The 14,415-nt window shown below is 39.6% G+C and overlaps 1 protein-coding gene across 9 annotated transcripts in view; it reads left to right on the forward strand.

Annotated features, from left to right (window-relative positions):
• Window positions 1–14,415, forward strand: part of XYLB (xylulokinase) — a 103,804-nt gene that overhangs the window by 48,333 nt on the left and 41,056 nt on the right. Inside the window, exons 16-17 of one of the 9 annotated variants that reach the window (XR_006166197.1) lie at window positions 965–1,060; window positions 1,151–1,231. The exons of 6 other annotated variants lie outside the window; for them this stretch is intronic. Coding sequence is in view for 2 of the 3 variants with exons in the window: in XM_042801762.1 (XP_042657696.1) it covers window positions 3,493–3,515 (23 nt within the window). In the remaining variant the exon portion in view is untranslated. Of the gene's footprint in view, window positions 1–964; window positions 1,061–1,150; window positions 1,266–3,492; window positions 3,559–14,415 lie in introns of those variants that run through there. 2 more of the 9 variants (XM_042801762.1, XM_042801763.1) reach the window with 2 other exon arrangements.

The raw sequence follows: 14,415 nt of genomic DNA on the forward strand, positions 1-14,415 counted from the left end.
AATATAATCACAGCTGTGTAAACCTTGGCTTTCTTTGTTGTTGTTTACACCAGTGGGAGAATACAGTAATAACTGCTCACAAGATCTGGAAAGTTATATGGTAACACCTGTTAAATGGATCTGTAACAGAAATGGAAGTGACATGGTCAGTCACAGTAAATGCTTTCCTATGTTGTCCCAAGTTTTGTGTGGTGCCATCTCATTGGTGAAAATGAGTCAGAAACCTGGCTAGGAGTTTCTCTAGTTCTGGCACCAAGGTGGTGAAAAAACATTTTGGCAGTCATGAACCTGCTTCTCTATTCTTGGGCCAAATGCAGTTTGGATGACTGAAATCTGAAAAGCAGTAGTGTACGTGGAAGAGAATTTTGTAAATATAAATAAATAAAACCCTGTCATATGGAGTTCTTGGTTATGCACTGTGAACATGAAAAACATTAGATAATCCCTTAGAATTTACTTTCAGTTAATTAATGTATTATCTTGCTAGGAGCAGTATTTTGAATCCTTGGTCTAGCTAGCGTTGCAGGAAGAAGTGCAATGATGCTGAAAGAGTGTTTTATATGTGAGGTTTTGTTCCCAGTTTGATGTGTCCCGTACATTGTAGATCTTCTATAAATTACAAATAATAGTTTAAAAAACCCCATAAAACAGCTCTTCAGGTGCTGTTTGTGCTTGCCTGCAGGCTTGTGCACAGGTTTCAGTGCGGTTTGTGTGCCAGTAGAGGGCAGGGGATTCTGCCTCATGATTTTTTCCATTGAGGCTGGGATGCATGTCTCAGCCTTGTTTTGAAAATGGCACAGACTCACCAGATGATCCTTAGGAGAAAAGTTAAACCTTACATTAATCGTGATTTAAGGGTTTTAAAAGTGTGTGTCACAGTTCTAATTGCTCTAATCTTTCTCAATCAGATTTCGGGGGAAATCATTCAGTAACACCCTGTATCCTGTTTTGCTTATGTTCTTAGGGGGTGGATAGAGCGTTGTGATCTAGGAACAAACAAGTGAAGTTTGGTCTGTCCCTGTTGTTTACATCCTCTGATTCAGAGATTCATGCAGATAAGGTGAAGGTTTGCTGTTCTGCCTTTATTTTCCTGAATTTTGATTGTATCATAAACACCTTCTGTTTTGTCACTTCCTTTTTCTGCTTGCAGCCATCCCCTTTTGAAAGCCAAACTCACAACTGGAGTTCAGAGGCTGGTCATACACACGTTTGCTGCATAGTCTGGGGACTCTCTGAAGTCAAAACCATGGTAACTTTATAGAGAAATGACAGTGTCTGCAGCTCAGTGGCACTGATGATCACAGCAGTTATAAAGCTGTCAGTGGTTCAGACTGATCTGCCAGTATATACTTTAATAATTCTGATGATCGCTTCAGAGTTGCTTCTATTCCTGACCAAACAATCCTAAAGTTCACCCTAAAACTGATACTGAGTGGAGAATGTTGCAATGGTCCTTGATCAGACCTAGTGAAGCTGTCCTGGTGAAGACCCACAAAACTATTATTGGGAGCAAAATCTACTCCCTGCCCGATGATGGGTGAAGCAAACATTGCCATGATACGTTATGTATGCTGAAGGAAAACAGCATACAGGTAAGGGTTCTGGTGTTGATCACACATGTAGTCAATAGATATTTAAATGATGTGCAGATCTACAGTGACCTTCATGTCAATAGTAATCTGAGCACTAAGTCTGTACATACTGGGTCAGGTGTGTGCTAGAGTTGTGTTAAATAAGCTTTTGTGGGACTGCAGCAGCAATTAATAAATCCTGCCTTGTAAGTAGGCTGGTTATCTGGGGTGGTGTCTGTGTCGAAGCTGTTAGCTTTGGACAGGGCTTTCTGCCTTCGAGTTATGCCTATCAGTGAGTGCTGTGAGTACCGGTTGCCCGATGTGCTGTTCGTGTCACATTTATACATTTAGGAATCTGATTCTGCCACTTAACTCTCATCAGCAGGGGGAGATGGATAGAAGGTGCCACGTTTTACAAGCACAAGCTTTGTTCATAAAATCTCGTGTTTGTGTTTATTATGTAATTTACAGTTTCTTACGTACATAAATCCATCACTTGCAAATAATGTTGGTGTCCTGAATTCTACTGACTGTACTTGGTGCTTAAGTACTGGCTGGGGTGACACAGACATGCCCGTGGCTTTGCACTGATGTAAGAATGAGCCAGTTCTTTTCCTTAAGTGCTGTGTTACCTGTGTTTCAAATGTATGAAAGTACATACATCCTTCTGACTGGATATACAACAGGATGCGTTCTTAAACAAAACAGCAGTCCTGCAGTGCTAGGGAAAAAAGGGAAATGTCAGAGCACAGTGGGTCTGACTTCTGAGTGGTTAGAGGTGGAACTTAGATTTTCTGAAGAGCTCAGACTAACATTACATGAGGGCAAACTCCAAGGTGCCAAATTTCCTTCATGTGGTGGGTTTTTTTGATGCTCTTTTCAGCCGGTTGAAGGTAGTAATAATGTGTGGCTCCTTGTCCACAGGGAGGGCAGTCTGATGGAGTGAGGGGAGTTCAGAAAATACCAGTTAGTGTAACATGGAGCGGTTGTTCATGTTCATTGTTCATGTTGTCATACAGAGGCACAGAAACCCAAAGGCGAGGTGTGAGGCTATGGCTTCACAGCAAAGTGTTGGAGGATGAAGTGGTGCTCTGGTTTAGCAAGGCTAGATGCCACTGGTTTTTGGGACACTCTGGGATGGCTTTGTGTCAGGCTATGAGACAGATTTTTTTGCTGGTGGTGGTCTTTGACTGGTTTCTGTGACTGTAGTGTACAAAACTCTTATGCATTATCAGGAACGTTGAGGTACTTGTTCTGTCAGCTGCCTTTGCCTTCACCGCTAAATGTGTTTCTGTTGCAGTTGTAGTAGTGTTTTGGCTGAAATGAGGAACACTGTGATTGAGGCCATTTTGTCGTTGCATACAGATTAAATTGATGTTTATGCCCTGCGGGATTTAAATTTCTTAGAGAAATCGATACTAAAATGTTGTGTTGGCTTCGTGCTTGTCTCTTGCTGTTTGCTGCTAAGAGTGGTGATGATGTTTCAGCAGCATGAGGGTGACGGCTTTGTTAGGGGCTTTTTACTTCAGCAAGTCAGTGAAAACAGTTTAAAAATTATTAGAAGACCCTGCCCTTGATGGGAGGTTGAAGTCTTGTTTAAAATAATAGTGAATAGTGCTAACAGTCAGATTGGAACATGTATGAATAGTGGTGCAGCACACCATACCTCTTGGTATGCAGTACAAACAGACCATAAATATGCCTTGCCATTAGATCTTAAGCCTGTATTTTTGAGGGAGGAGAGTTGGCTCAAGAAGTACTTTCAAATTCATCAAAGGCAGGATCTTCTTCCCAGCTAAGCCAGTGATTCTGCTACAGAGGATATTTGTGTTTGATGAAACTTCTGGCTGATAAGAGTGCCAGTGTGAGATGGGCAATACCTTGCCAAGAACTTGACTGTATCCCCTCTTATTTTCCACAGAGCATCGGACTTTTATCACGTAGTGGAGCCTTCTAGGCACGATCAAGAAAGGCTTGGTTTTAAGCCAGTGATCTGGAGTGAAAGGTTGGTTAGCTCATTACCAATTTCCTGACCAAGTATTTTACAAAAAAGGGCTTTTTATTATTACTTGGCTCACGAGAGTACAGTATTAGTTTAAATAATTTTTAAAAGGGTTAGATAAAGTGTCTCTGAAGGAAATGACCTAATGTGCTATAAGGAAGCTGCTTACGTGCTCTAGAATTTTTCATGCAGTGGCTATTGTCTTGCTTTTATTTTGTTTTATTGTTGTTATACATACACAGGAAACACAATGAAGACAGAAAATCTGAAGAGTTAATAAAAAGATTGGAAGGGGCACTATCTGTCTTTCTTTCCTGACACAATGATAAAATGTTGTCATTGTTTGAACAATCACTTTTAATGTTTAGTCAGCAAAAGCCTAAGTATGTAAATGGTTCAACTCCTGTGCACTGATGTTAGGAGAGATTGTTTATGACTCTTTCACTGGTTGTACTGTTCAAGCAATATTCAGAAGAACAGTCAGGCTGTCAGTTGGCTGTTTTTTTTAGAGCTTCATGGATCTCTAGAAACTGGGGACTTTGAGATAAGTTGGGTTATCTAATAAATCTCCTTTTATCACTTGTTTTTTGAGACTGATCTACGGTTTTAAATCCAATTAGATTAGCAAAGGAATGACATGATTGCAGTCTGTAAGTACCTTCTTGGGGAAAGGAAACTTGATAGCATAGGACTCTTGAGCCTTACAGACAGAAACATTATGGTTCAATAACTGGAAGTTGAAAGTAGGCAAATGTCAAATGACATCCAAGGTGCAGATTTTTAACAGCAGTTGAAATCAAACAGGGCAGCAATTGACAGTGGTGTAGTGAATTCTTTAGCACTGGCAGTTTTAAGAACAAGATTTTTTTTTTTTTCCTAAAAACAGGTGCTCTGGTCCAAAGAAATCATTTATGTTATAGAAGGATGAGTTCAAAGGATCAGAATGATCTATTCTTTCTCAGACGCATGGGAATCTGTAAGGGATGCCATTGCTTACCTGATTCACAGCTATATATACATTGCTTTGTATTGATCATTTGTACCAATAGCAGCTGCTGGTATCACTGTAAATGATGCCCTGTTTTGATGATCATTCTACTTGTAAAATACTACATTTACATTAGCTGACACTTAGTGAAATGTTAGATACTTATTATTTTAAATATTTCTTCCAGTGTCTTCCTGTATTTTCATTTTTGTTGCTCAAATGTGACAGGCCTGTTAGTGAACTCTAATCAGTTCTCCTAAGATTCCGTAATCCCTCCAGCTGTCTTTCCTATTATCTGGTTTAAGGTTATTCAGCTTCTCTTACACATCTCATGTTTTGCATAAGTTCTGAGCATGAAGTGTCCCAATGCTTTCAGCTGCATCAACCTACACCTGAGGTTTTTCACTGTTAGGAGGGGTTCTACTAGATACATAATTTTTTCCGTACCTACTCTATTTGCCTGCATGTACAGTGATATTTAGCTGTGATTGTGTTTGTTGCATGAGATTAAGCAAGACAGTTTTGCCTTACTTTAAAAGAGATTATTGCCTAAGTTTTTAAAAAAATTTTAAATATCTAAAGCAATGGTTCCATCCAGACTTTGATTTCCAGAGGACATCTACTCACTGCTTACTCAGATTATCTCAAGCAAAAAATAACCTACCACTCCCCACATTTCTTATTTAAGTAAAAATGAAGTAGAAGTTCACATTTCTATGAACAAGGGAAATTTTGCATTCTACATGCATAATTTTAATTATCTTCAGACATGAAAAAATTAATTTGGGCAGCTTTTTTTTTGTTATTTCTGGCCTGTGGTTTTGAAGAATGCACATGAAGGGTGTTGCTTTTTCTGCCTTTAGACTATAATGTTATTTAGCCTGTATGTGGTATGCCTAATTTATGCATTAGCAAAGGCATGCTTGGTACATGTCAAATGACAAGTCTCAGCCCCAAGGCTTTCACAATGTCAGTTTAGTCCAAGTGTACAGGGTGTCAAAGGATAGGAAGTTCATGAAAAATAAGCTTCAAGTGCAGTATGTACTTCTAAAGTTTTCTCTCTGACGTAAGAAGAGAAAATTTTTGGCTTTGCACTTTTTGGCTAGAATTTGGGATTAGTGACAGCACTGACCCGAAGAAATAAAATCGAATGTGTGGAAGAGTGAGATTAGAGCATCCACAGAATTAAGTCCCTTAATGATATGGTATGATATGATTTTAATGAAATTCCTGATCCCAGCTTCTGGACAGTGATACCATTTTTCTCTTTGATGTTCAAAGGGCTGGACTTGATGTCTCGTACAGTGGCCTTCAGCTCATCAGTGCTATACTTTTCCTGGTTGAAAAATCTAAAGAATGGATGAAAAAACACAAAGGAAATGTTTGCCTAAATCTGAAATCCTTTTTCTGACAGTGATTGTACAGCATTAGACAGACAAGTAAAACTAAACTCAGGAGTACCTGCTGAGAATTATGCATCAATTACTACTCAAGTAGGGAGTGAGTTTAGAAACGGCCACTTCTTTACCACTTTTGTTGGTTTTAAAGTATTTGTCTTCCATTTGACAATATTTGAAGCTTAATAAGAAATTTCAAGAAATTTCTGAAAGCTGGAAATTTGAAATTAAAAATAGAAGTGTGTATATACATACAAGAAAAGGGTGGGTTTGTGATGGTTTTGTTTTTGATAGTGTCTCAAAGTGAAGTAGTTCTTCAGATACCTCTACTGCAGTTAACTGCACTTGTCAATCTTTACCTGAAATGTTACTAAAGTAACTTAACTGTTACTGTTTTGATACTGGGTATGCCTGTTGGTTGATTCTTCTGAAATGCATAATTATTAGATGTTTTCAGAAGTTCTGGTGAATAAAAGTTCAATTAGTCTTCATTTGTAGAAATCAGCTAGCATCTTTCTAAATAGAAACCTGTGTGCTTTTGTATTTCCACTTTTTCAGTAACACTAAGTGAAAGGAACGGCTGCATAGGAATTTGAATGAACTGAGTGCTCTTTCTGAAAACTCCAATAGAAGGTGTTTGGTGTGCGTAAACATAAAATATTGAATTATTTCTTTTTACAAAGCAACAATTTTACCAAAGGTAACAACACTAAACAATGTGTATTCATTATAGAAGTAGTATCAAGTGCCAGTATTATTTTGGACAACAAATGAACTGATTTAGAAATACATTTGAATTCCTTAGCCTAAAGTTGGTAGCCAAAGTTTCAGTATACTTACCTATCTAGTCAATGTCGTCCATCATTGATAGCAGCTTTCTTCAGGGTGTTCTCATGTCTTGTTTTCAACAGGTTAAGATCACTTCTGTTACATTTCAAATATGGGCTTTGTTGGTAGCAGGCTTTGCATCCTAGAGGTATCTGTGTGCTGAAGGAAGGCTTCTGGGGGCTCTATTTCAGCACATCCTTAGCTGCCTCCCCTGTGTTTTCAGGACTGGGTCACTCAGTTCTTTCCCTCTCCATTGCTGGTATCTCTTACTGAACAGGTAAATGTCAATATTTATCTGTACATACCAGTTGCCATGTATGCGTCTCAGGAAGTAATTACAGAAAGCTGGAGGGCACTCAGCATTGTTACAAATCAGCGAAGTATTTCAGTCCTCTCAGTAGACAACTTAAAACATACAAGACAGCAGAAAATGATGTCATATATTAGCCTGTGTAGTAGCAACCCTGTGAGTAGCGTTGGAATGAAGGTGGTCGCTGGTTGCAGAGCTGGAGGGATATTGAAGGATATTTTCTAAAGCATTCACTCTCTTCACTGAAGGTGCTCTTGATCTTTTTCCTCTGTGTTTATTCTGGTCAAAAATGAACTTTTTGTTATTTTGGAGTAGTTCTAATTATAATGGTAATACAAATGTACAAGTGGAGAGCTGCTTGAGTAATCTCTTCAAATTAAGTGCACTTCTAGTTAAATGACTTAAGTTTACCTGCAAGTGAACACTTGTGCTGCAGAGGAAGTGATACAAAGCTTCATATTTCATACCTAATTCTGTCTGTGAGCATAAAAGCCTGGTACCCTGTGAAATGCAGGTGAACATCTGAAGCCATTATTTTTAAGTATGACACATCAGAATAAAAAATTGCTGTCATATCTATTTGAAAAGGTGGAATTGTGTTTTTAAGTAAATTGCAAGTACTCAGAACCTAGTGCCTCCTTGCTTATTTTTGTGTTTTAAATTCCTTTTTTATTCATTACTTAGAGGTACTAAATTCTTTCAACTACAGTAGCTACTGTGAGCTGTGATGTAGGTCAGTGTGAATTTTAGATGTTATCTAGGCTGTTACTTGCAAAGCGTAATCACTGTAAGGGCATTCCTGTTGATTTCAGTGTTGCCATTTGCATGGATAAGGGTTAATCATGAGAACCAGGAGAGAACAGGACTATAACTCTAATTTCCAGTCCTGTTGTATGCTTGAAAATGAGCTAGATAGCTCCTCAGAGGCCTGACCGTTTAACCGTTTCTCACTTTAATAAGGCACTAAACTGATAGAGTGAGCAGCTCCAGTTTAGAGAGGCCTCAGTTTGACTTCTTGCATCTGCCTCCTCCGTACATCCTTTCTGTCTGGCCTAATGGCATGTCCAACACGCCAAAATCAGCTGCACGTTCCAGGAGACTACAAAAGCAAAAATACAGTGAGGTCTGGGGTAGGATGTGTTGCCTTCTACTGCTTAAAACAAGAAAGTTTTATATATATGTTTTTATTTATACACATGCGCACTATGTAATGCCTGCATCACACAAATAACTTTTCTGTATCATTCAGAGGATGGGAGGCAAGACTGGAGATTTACAGAGACCTTTTGGTTATTGTAACTGACATATTTCTGAAATGAATTATTTTCTCTGAGTAGTCACTCGTGCAAGTGACTGCTACATGTGGAGATGCTGAAGATGTCTTGTAAAACTGCCGTGTCTTGGGTAACTTGTGCGTCTGATGCTTAGGAGCAGTACCATAAATGTATATGAAAAGTGATCTAGTGGGTAGTGTGCACCTAAGAGCTCCATGTAAAAGGCTCGAAGAACAATTATCTAAGTTGAATGCAGTGTTTTAAAAACAGCTTCATCCATTTTCCTGCCATTTTTTGTGCTTTTCCTCTAAATAACTCTAATATATATTAATTAATTGCTTGAAATAATTCCAATAAATCTAACAAGGTTTGTCTAAAGCTTGACTGCACAGAGGAAACTTCATGTTTGTTTCAGTGGTGATAGAAAAAATCATTTACTGAAAATATTAAGAAAGCTAATATTAATTTAGATGGAACTTAATGAAATCTTTAATGGCTTTTAAAAATTATTTTCCTTAGATTTCAATTTGAATTAAATCATTACTATTGTTAAATTAGTTAAACACTAAATTAAGAAATGCAAATGAAGTGAGCCCAAAATCCAATGTGGTTATTGTTTTTATTGATATATGTAGGCTAGTGGTGTGGAGCAAATTCCAATTATATCTGATCTGTTATTCGCAGTACAAGTTCCTGACTCTTCATTAAATATAATACATTAGACTAAATGCTTTGCTCAATAAGAGCTTGGAAATACCATTATTACAATAAAACTCTTGCTGCTTTTGCCTCTTTCTTTGGGCTGTTAGTGCTGTGTATAATGCAGGTTTCAAGGCTTTGTAGTTTCAAGTTTTAAAATCCTGCCCAGCTGTGATCATCAGAGAAAGATAAATGTAAACTTTAGGTAGCATAGTCACAGGAGGCCCAGGAGTGAGGGAGAGTTGCTAAAGGCAACTCCATTACATACATGAGTTCACCTGAATAAATGTTCAGTGGCTCCTGCTATGCTAACTTTAAATACTAGTAGCTAGCGAGGAAAAATGCTAGTTTCACAAGATACATCCCCCTGTATGATTAAAACATCCAAAATAAATGAAGCATGTCTTCAAGTATCAGAACTAGATTATTCCAAGTTGTTCATTGTCCTTTGGTTTATATTTTTATAAAATGTTGTATCTAAACTGACTGAAATCCATAAAAATGTAGGTAGGAAAGAGGAAAATACATGTACTATTTTGGGCTTATCTGCTTTGTGCACAGCCAATGTACTTGTCTGTGTAAAAGCGCCTTTTAAATTTTTAAGCTATTGTTTTCCTCGGAAGCCATTCAGGAAGGCAAAATCAAGAAAAATAGCTGCCAGAGCTGCCCGTGGTTACCCTGCAACGGTCCTGGGTGGAGAGAGGGGACGGTAACCGAGGGTACCCAGTGCAGCTCTAGGCAAGCCAGGCATACGTGGTGGTACCGTGTTCCCGAGCTGTGGCTGGTTTGTGCCTGTGCTGCTGCATCCATGCTGGTGCTGCATGGCTCTGGATAAGATGCTAGGGTTTCTCCAGTGTCCTCCAGAGCTCCTGTCTGAGCTTCTAGAGAAACTGTATTATTATATAGTGTAGAAGAACTTGCCTGTCCTGTTGAGCCCCCATGCAGAAGTGTTCTTAGCTTGCCAGTGCAATAGTATAAAATTCTTAACAGCTCAGCATGCTCCTCACCTCAGTTTATTCTAGCAGTGTTAAGGAATGTGTCCAGCACAAGTGGGTGAGCTGCCTCTGCTCTGACTGCACTGCATTTGCGGCAGGCTGAGGAGGGAAAACATGAGACCTCATCACTGTTTTAGAACCTTCTGGCAGGCCCTGTTGGACTTTGGTGAGGAATCCATGCAGGTGGGATGCTGACAGAGCAGTGGTGACAGCTGATGTTTACAGCAGTTTCTCTGGTTTCACTGTATGTACATACTTTATTCCTCCCAGTGTATGAGGTAGGAAGTGCTAGTAGCTTTATAATCATCTATGTGAGTAAAACTGATTCAGCTTCAGACAATGGTTAACCTTTTCCTGGCAGGATAACTGTTGGAGTTGATCTGATGGAGATTTCTGAGGTAGTTACTATTCTGTTTTACCCTAATGTGGTGGGCGTAGCTAGTGTATCCCTTTAAAGTGCTAGTTGGCTTTGGGAGATGGGATTCCAATGCTGGTGTTAAGTCATTTGCGAAGCCTGTGTCTATAGGGGAAGCATGTGGCAGAGTTAGGGCAAGACATTGAGCACTGAGCATGGATCCCAGCCTTCTCACCCTGTGTCAGAGAAACTTGTGACCATTCCACTCCAAATATTGGAAACCCATCCTTTCCCCCTATTCTCTCTCTGTCCTCTTCCTCCTCCTCTTTCAGTTTCTCTGGGTTCTGGATCAACCTGCATCCAGAGTAATTCAAAATGGTTCTGTGAGGGCACTGAAAGAGACTGTAATGTTTTCTTACTGGAATGAGTGAAAAAAACCCTTGTTCCTGCATCATGATGGGGACCTCATGGTATTTGCCGTGTTGCTTTGCTTCACGCATGTGAAACATGCTCAGTAACTGCTACTATATAGGTAGCAAAGTGCTTCCCTTCCTTGACGCTTTCCTCCCACACCCATCACTGCAGAAAGCCTTGGAGTGTGGCTCTGGAATGTCCCCCTGAAACATTTTTGTCTCTCCGTGTAGTCTGTTCATGCTGCTCCATTCCTGTGGTCATCAGAAACCCTACTGTGTGCCTGAACTAAAAGTGAGACCGTTCTAGCTCAAAAACCTCATTTGTTATGTTGCGTTTGTTGGTGAGGGTGGTGCCAGCTATCAAGTGCCTCCTTGCAGTGGTGGCATGTAGATGAGGAGTTTCTGGGTTGCAGGAGATGTCTTATGGTTTTGAGCCTGACATTGCTTGGGCTTCTCTTCTGGAAGATATTTGAAAATGCTCTTACATAGATGTTTTCAGGTGTTTCTTCCAAACTTAGTCTTTTTGCCACACTGATCAGAGGATAACTAGACTTCAAAAATGATCCTCTGGCCATCTAGCACCATGTTGCAATGACATCATCTTGTACTTGCTTAACTGAATTGAATGGTGTGGCACTGTAGCATTCTGCAAAGAATGAGGATCTCCACATCCAGGAAGAGCAAACAGTCTGTTGTTTTCTGTGCATACTAGTTAAATGGGAATCAGTTATGGAGAAGTCCCGGAAGCACTGGCATGGAGGAAAGATGGGTTGGTATTGAACTTTAAGATTTGACTGTGCTGCACAATAGGAGCTTGTATTGCTTCTTCCTGTAAAACAGGCTGGTTTCAGTTGGCTAAAGTCGTTTGCAGGCCATGACCCAGCCCAGGCAATCAAGCCCAGTATGAGTGAACGTACAGGTGTTATGAATATTGAAGATAAGTAGTGCTGGATTAGAATATAAATCTTAATCAGGATTAAGCCACAGCAAATACGTACCTATGGAGCAGAACGTGCTGTATGAATAGGAAATAAGATAGATAAACAGATTTCATAATTTCAGAAGCAGCTCTGCTTAAGTCTCTAAGTGGTCATGCCCCTTTACACTCCAAGGAGAATTGTTACTGCACTGAGGATGAAGCTTTTCTTTGAAATCAGATTTGTTCATTGGCTCACGACTGAGAAAAAACTTGCTGCAGGATTTGTGCAGGATCCACTCACCCCATCTGAAATTCTGTCAGGGCTGTAAAGAAATGTGAGCAAGAGGAAGAACCATGTAATGGTACAGGCTCATTTGTTTTCACATGAATATATTAGAGCAAAATCTCACTTTCATGAATCAGCATTTTCTTTGTCAATAACTTTCAATATTAAGCAGTAAGGTGACACCAGCATTACATTGGAGGAAAAGTAAATTAAACTGCAACAAAAGATTCTTGAGGGTAAATTGACACCTCAGGTCTTGATTCATGGTTCAGCTACGGAACAGGATGGGAGTAACTGTTTTCTTCCCACCATGTTCAAAATTGTTTTGTAACTGAGGGATAAAAAGGACATTTCCAGATCCTTGGTGGATACCCACTCATCCAAATCCCACACTGTATTGAGAAATGATTCCCTTATTCTCTTCCATGTTTTCTGAAAATTGTAAAGATCATTCAGTTTACCAAGATACAGAGCATAAAGTAGTGTGCTTCCCTTTTTGTCTAGAAAAAAAATAGCTGATGTTTTAGTATCCTCATGTGCTGAAATGCCATATTCTTTGGCTGAAGTGCAGTGTTTCCTCCACTTCCTTCTTGCCAAGTCCATTTTGTGTTTCTACACGTTAACCTCTTCCTGACGTAGTGCTACTCATACATGAAAAGCCCAAGTGCCTCTAGGTTGCAAGTGTAGCAGTTATCTAATAAGTTAGTCTTGACAAGGATTCAAAAGAAAGACACAAGTTTATGAATGTTGTTACTCATTTTAATAAATAATCCTGGAGAAGTAATTTTGCAGTGTTTATTTTAGTGAAGAGGCTGTCTTTAAAGCTTCTGAAACTAGTGTTTAAATTGCATAGGTGTTTTGCAATTCTGATAGTAGTGGCAGAAATGATTTAATCTTGAGACACACTTGGTTCATATCCATAAGTATCCGAGGGTTTACATAAGTACATATATATGCACTTCCTCAACTTGTCAGTTTAGTGGCACCTACTCCCTCGCACTTATTTGTGTAAGTCTTCTAGACTCTCTAAAAACAAAAAGTTTCCTGTATTCTTTCACTTGGAATTACCAGTTCAGACAGACAGTCCTGAAATGCTTCTGTCTGCTTTAAAAGTTCACAGAAAATTTAGAAAGCAAACAAAAACCAAGAGAGAACACACCTTCTGCAGGATTGACAGTGGAAATTGCAATTTCTTCTTTGGTTGCAGAACAGGTTCTGCGCAGGTAGCTGCAGTGAAAGCTTCCCTAACCCTCCAATCCCAGCTCTGACTTAAGAAAGCACCTTTAGAAGAGAATGTATGTATTTTTATATAAATGGGATTTGTCTCTGGTCTGACCAAATTTTTTTTGTCTAGATTTAAATACAGACATTGTCATCTGAGTGACTTGTTGATGCTAATGATGCTACTTGAATTTAAGAATGCTCTGAAGCGGTTTCCTAACTTCTTAGCTTTAATTTTTCACCTGCTGCTGAGAGCCAGCAAGAAAACTGAGTCATGTCATTTGTGACTTAGTGTGCACTTAGCAATTCTTGGCAGAAATCCCTTAAACAGGGACATGTGGCTTGGGCCCAGTTTCTCAGAACTGAGAACTATTAGTGGAGAGACCTCCAGTGTGTTAGTCACTGTGAATATAAACATTGAGAAAGGTCTTATGATACAAAGAGAAAAGGCCAAAGAGGTGAGCTGTGCATCACACTACTTCATCCACTGTACACCTAAGCCTGTGTTACACATTCAGCTCTATCTCCAGGCTTATCTTCTGATATGATGATGAGAAGCTCATGCTTGTGACTTGAATAAATCATCTAAGTTGCATGTTAAACGAAGGAATGGTCTGTTGGGAGCCTCATCAAATTCAACAAGGAAAAATGTCAAGTCTTGCACCTGGGGCACATAAACTCCCTGCATTGATAAGAATCCAAGGGGAAACTCTGCTGAAAAGGATGTGGGAGGTCTAGCTAGAAATGAGCCAGCAGTGTGTCCTTGCAGCAAGGAAGCCTGTACCAACAGTAGCACAGCCAGGCAACTGAGGGAAGTGAATTATGGTCCTTTATTCAGCAGTCCATTAGATCACAGCTGGAGTACTGTGCCCGGTTTGGGGCCCCTTAATGTAAGAAATGCATTGATAAACCGGACCAAGTGCAATGGAGGACCACCAAAATGCTTGGGGGCTGGATGTCCTTCCCCGAGCAGAGAGGCTGGGGGAGCTGGTCGTCTTCAGCCTGGAGAAGAGGAGGCTTCAGGGAGACCTAATGGCAGCCTGTTGAGGTGCTCCTTGCTGAGGTGCACAGCAGAAGAATGTGAAACAATGTCCATAAATTGATAGATGATAGTTTCTAATGGGATATACAAAAGAAAATTTTCACAGGGAAAAATA

This window comes from Tyto alba, unplaced genomic scaffold, assembly GCF_018691265.1.
Source record: "Tyto alba isolate M040663 unplaced genomic scaffold, T.alba_DEE_v4.0 Super-Scaffold_38, whole genome shotgun sequence".
In the NCBI taxonomy this organism is placed as follows: Eukaryota; Metazoa; Chordata; class Aves; order Strigiformes; family Tytonidae; genus Tyto; species Tyto alba.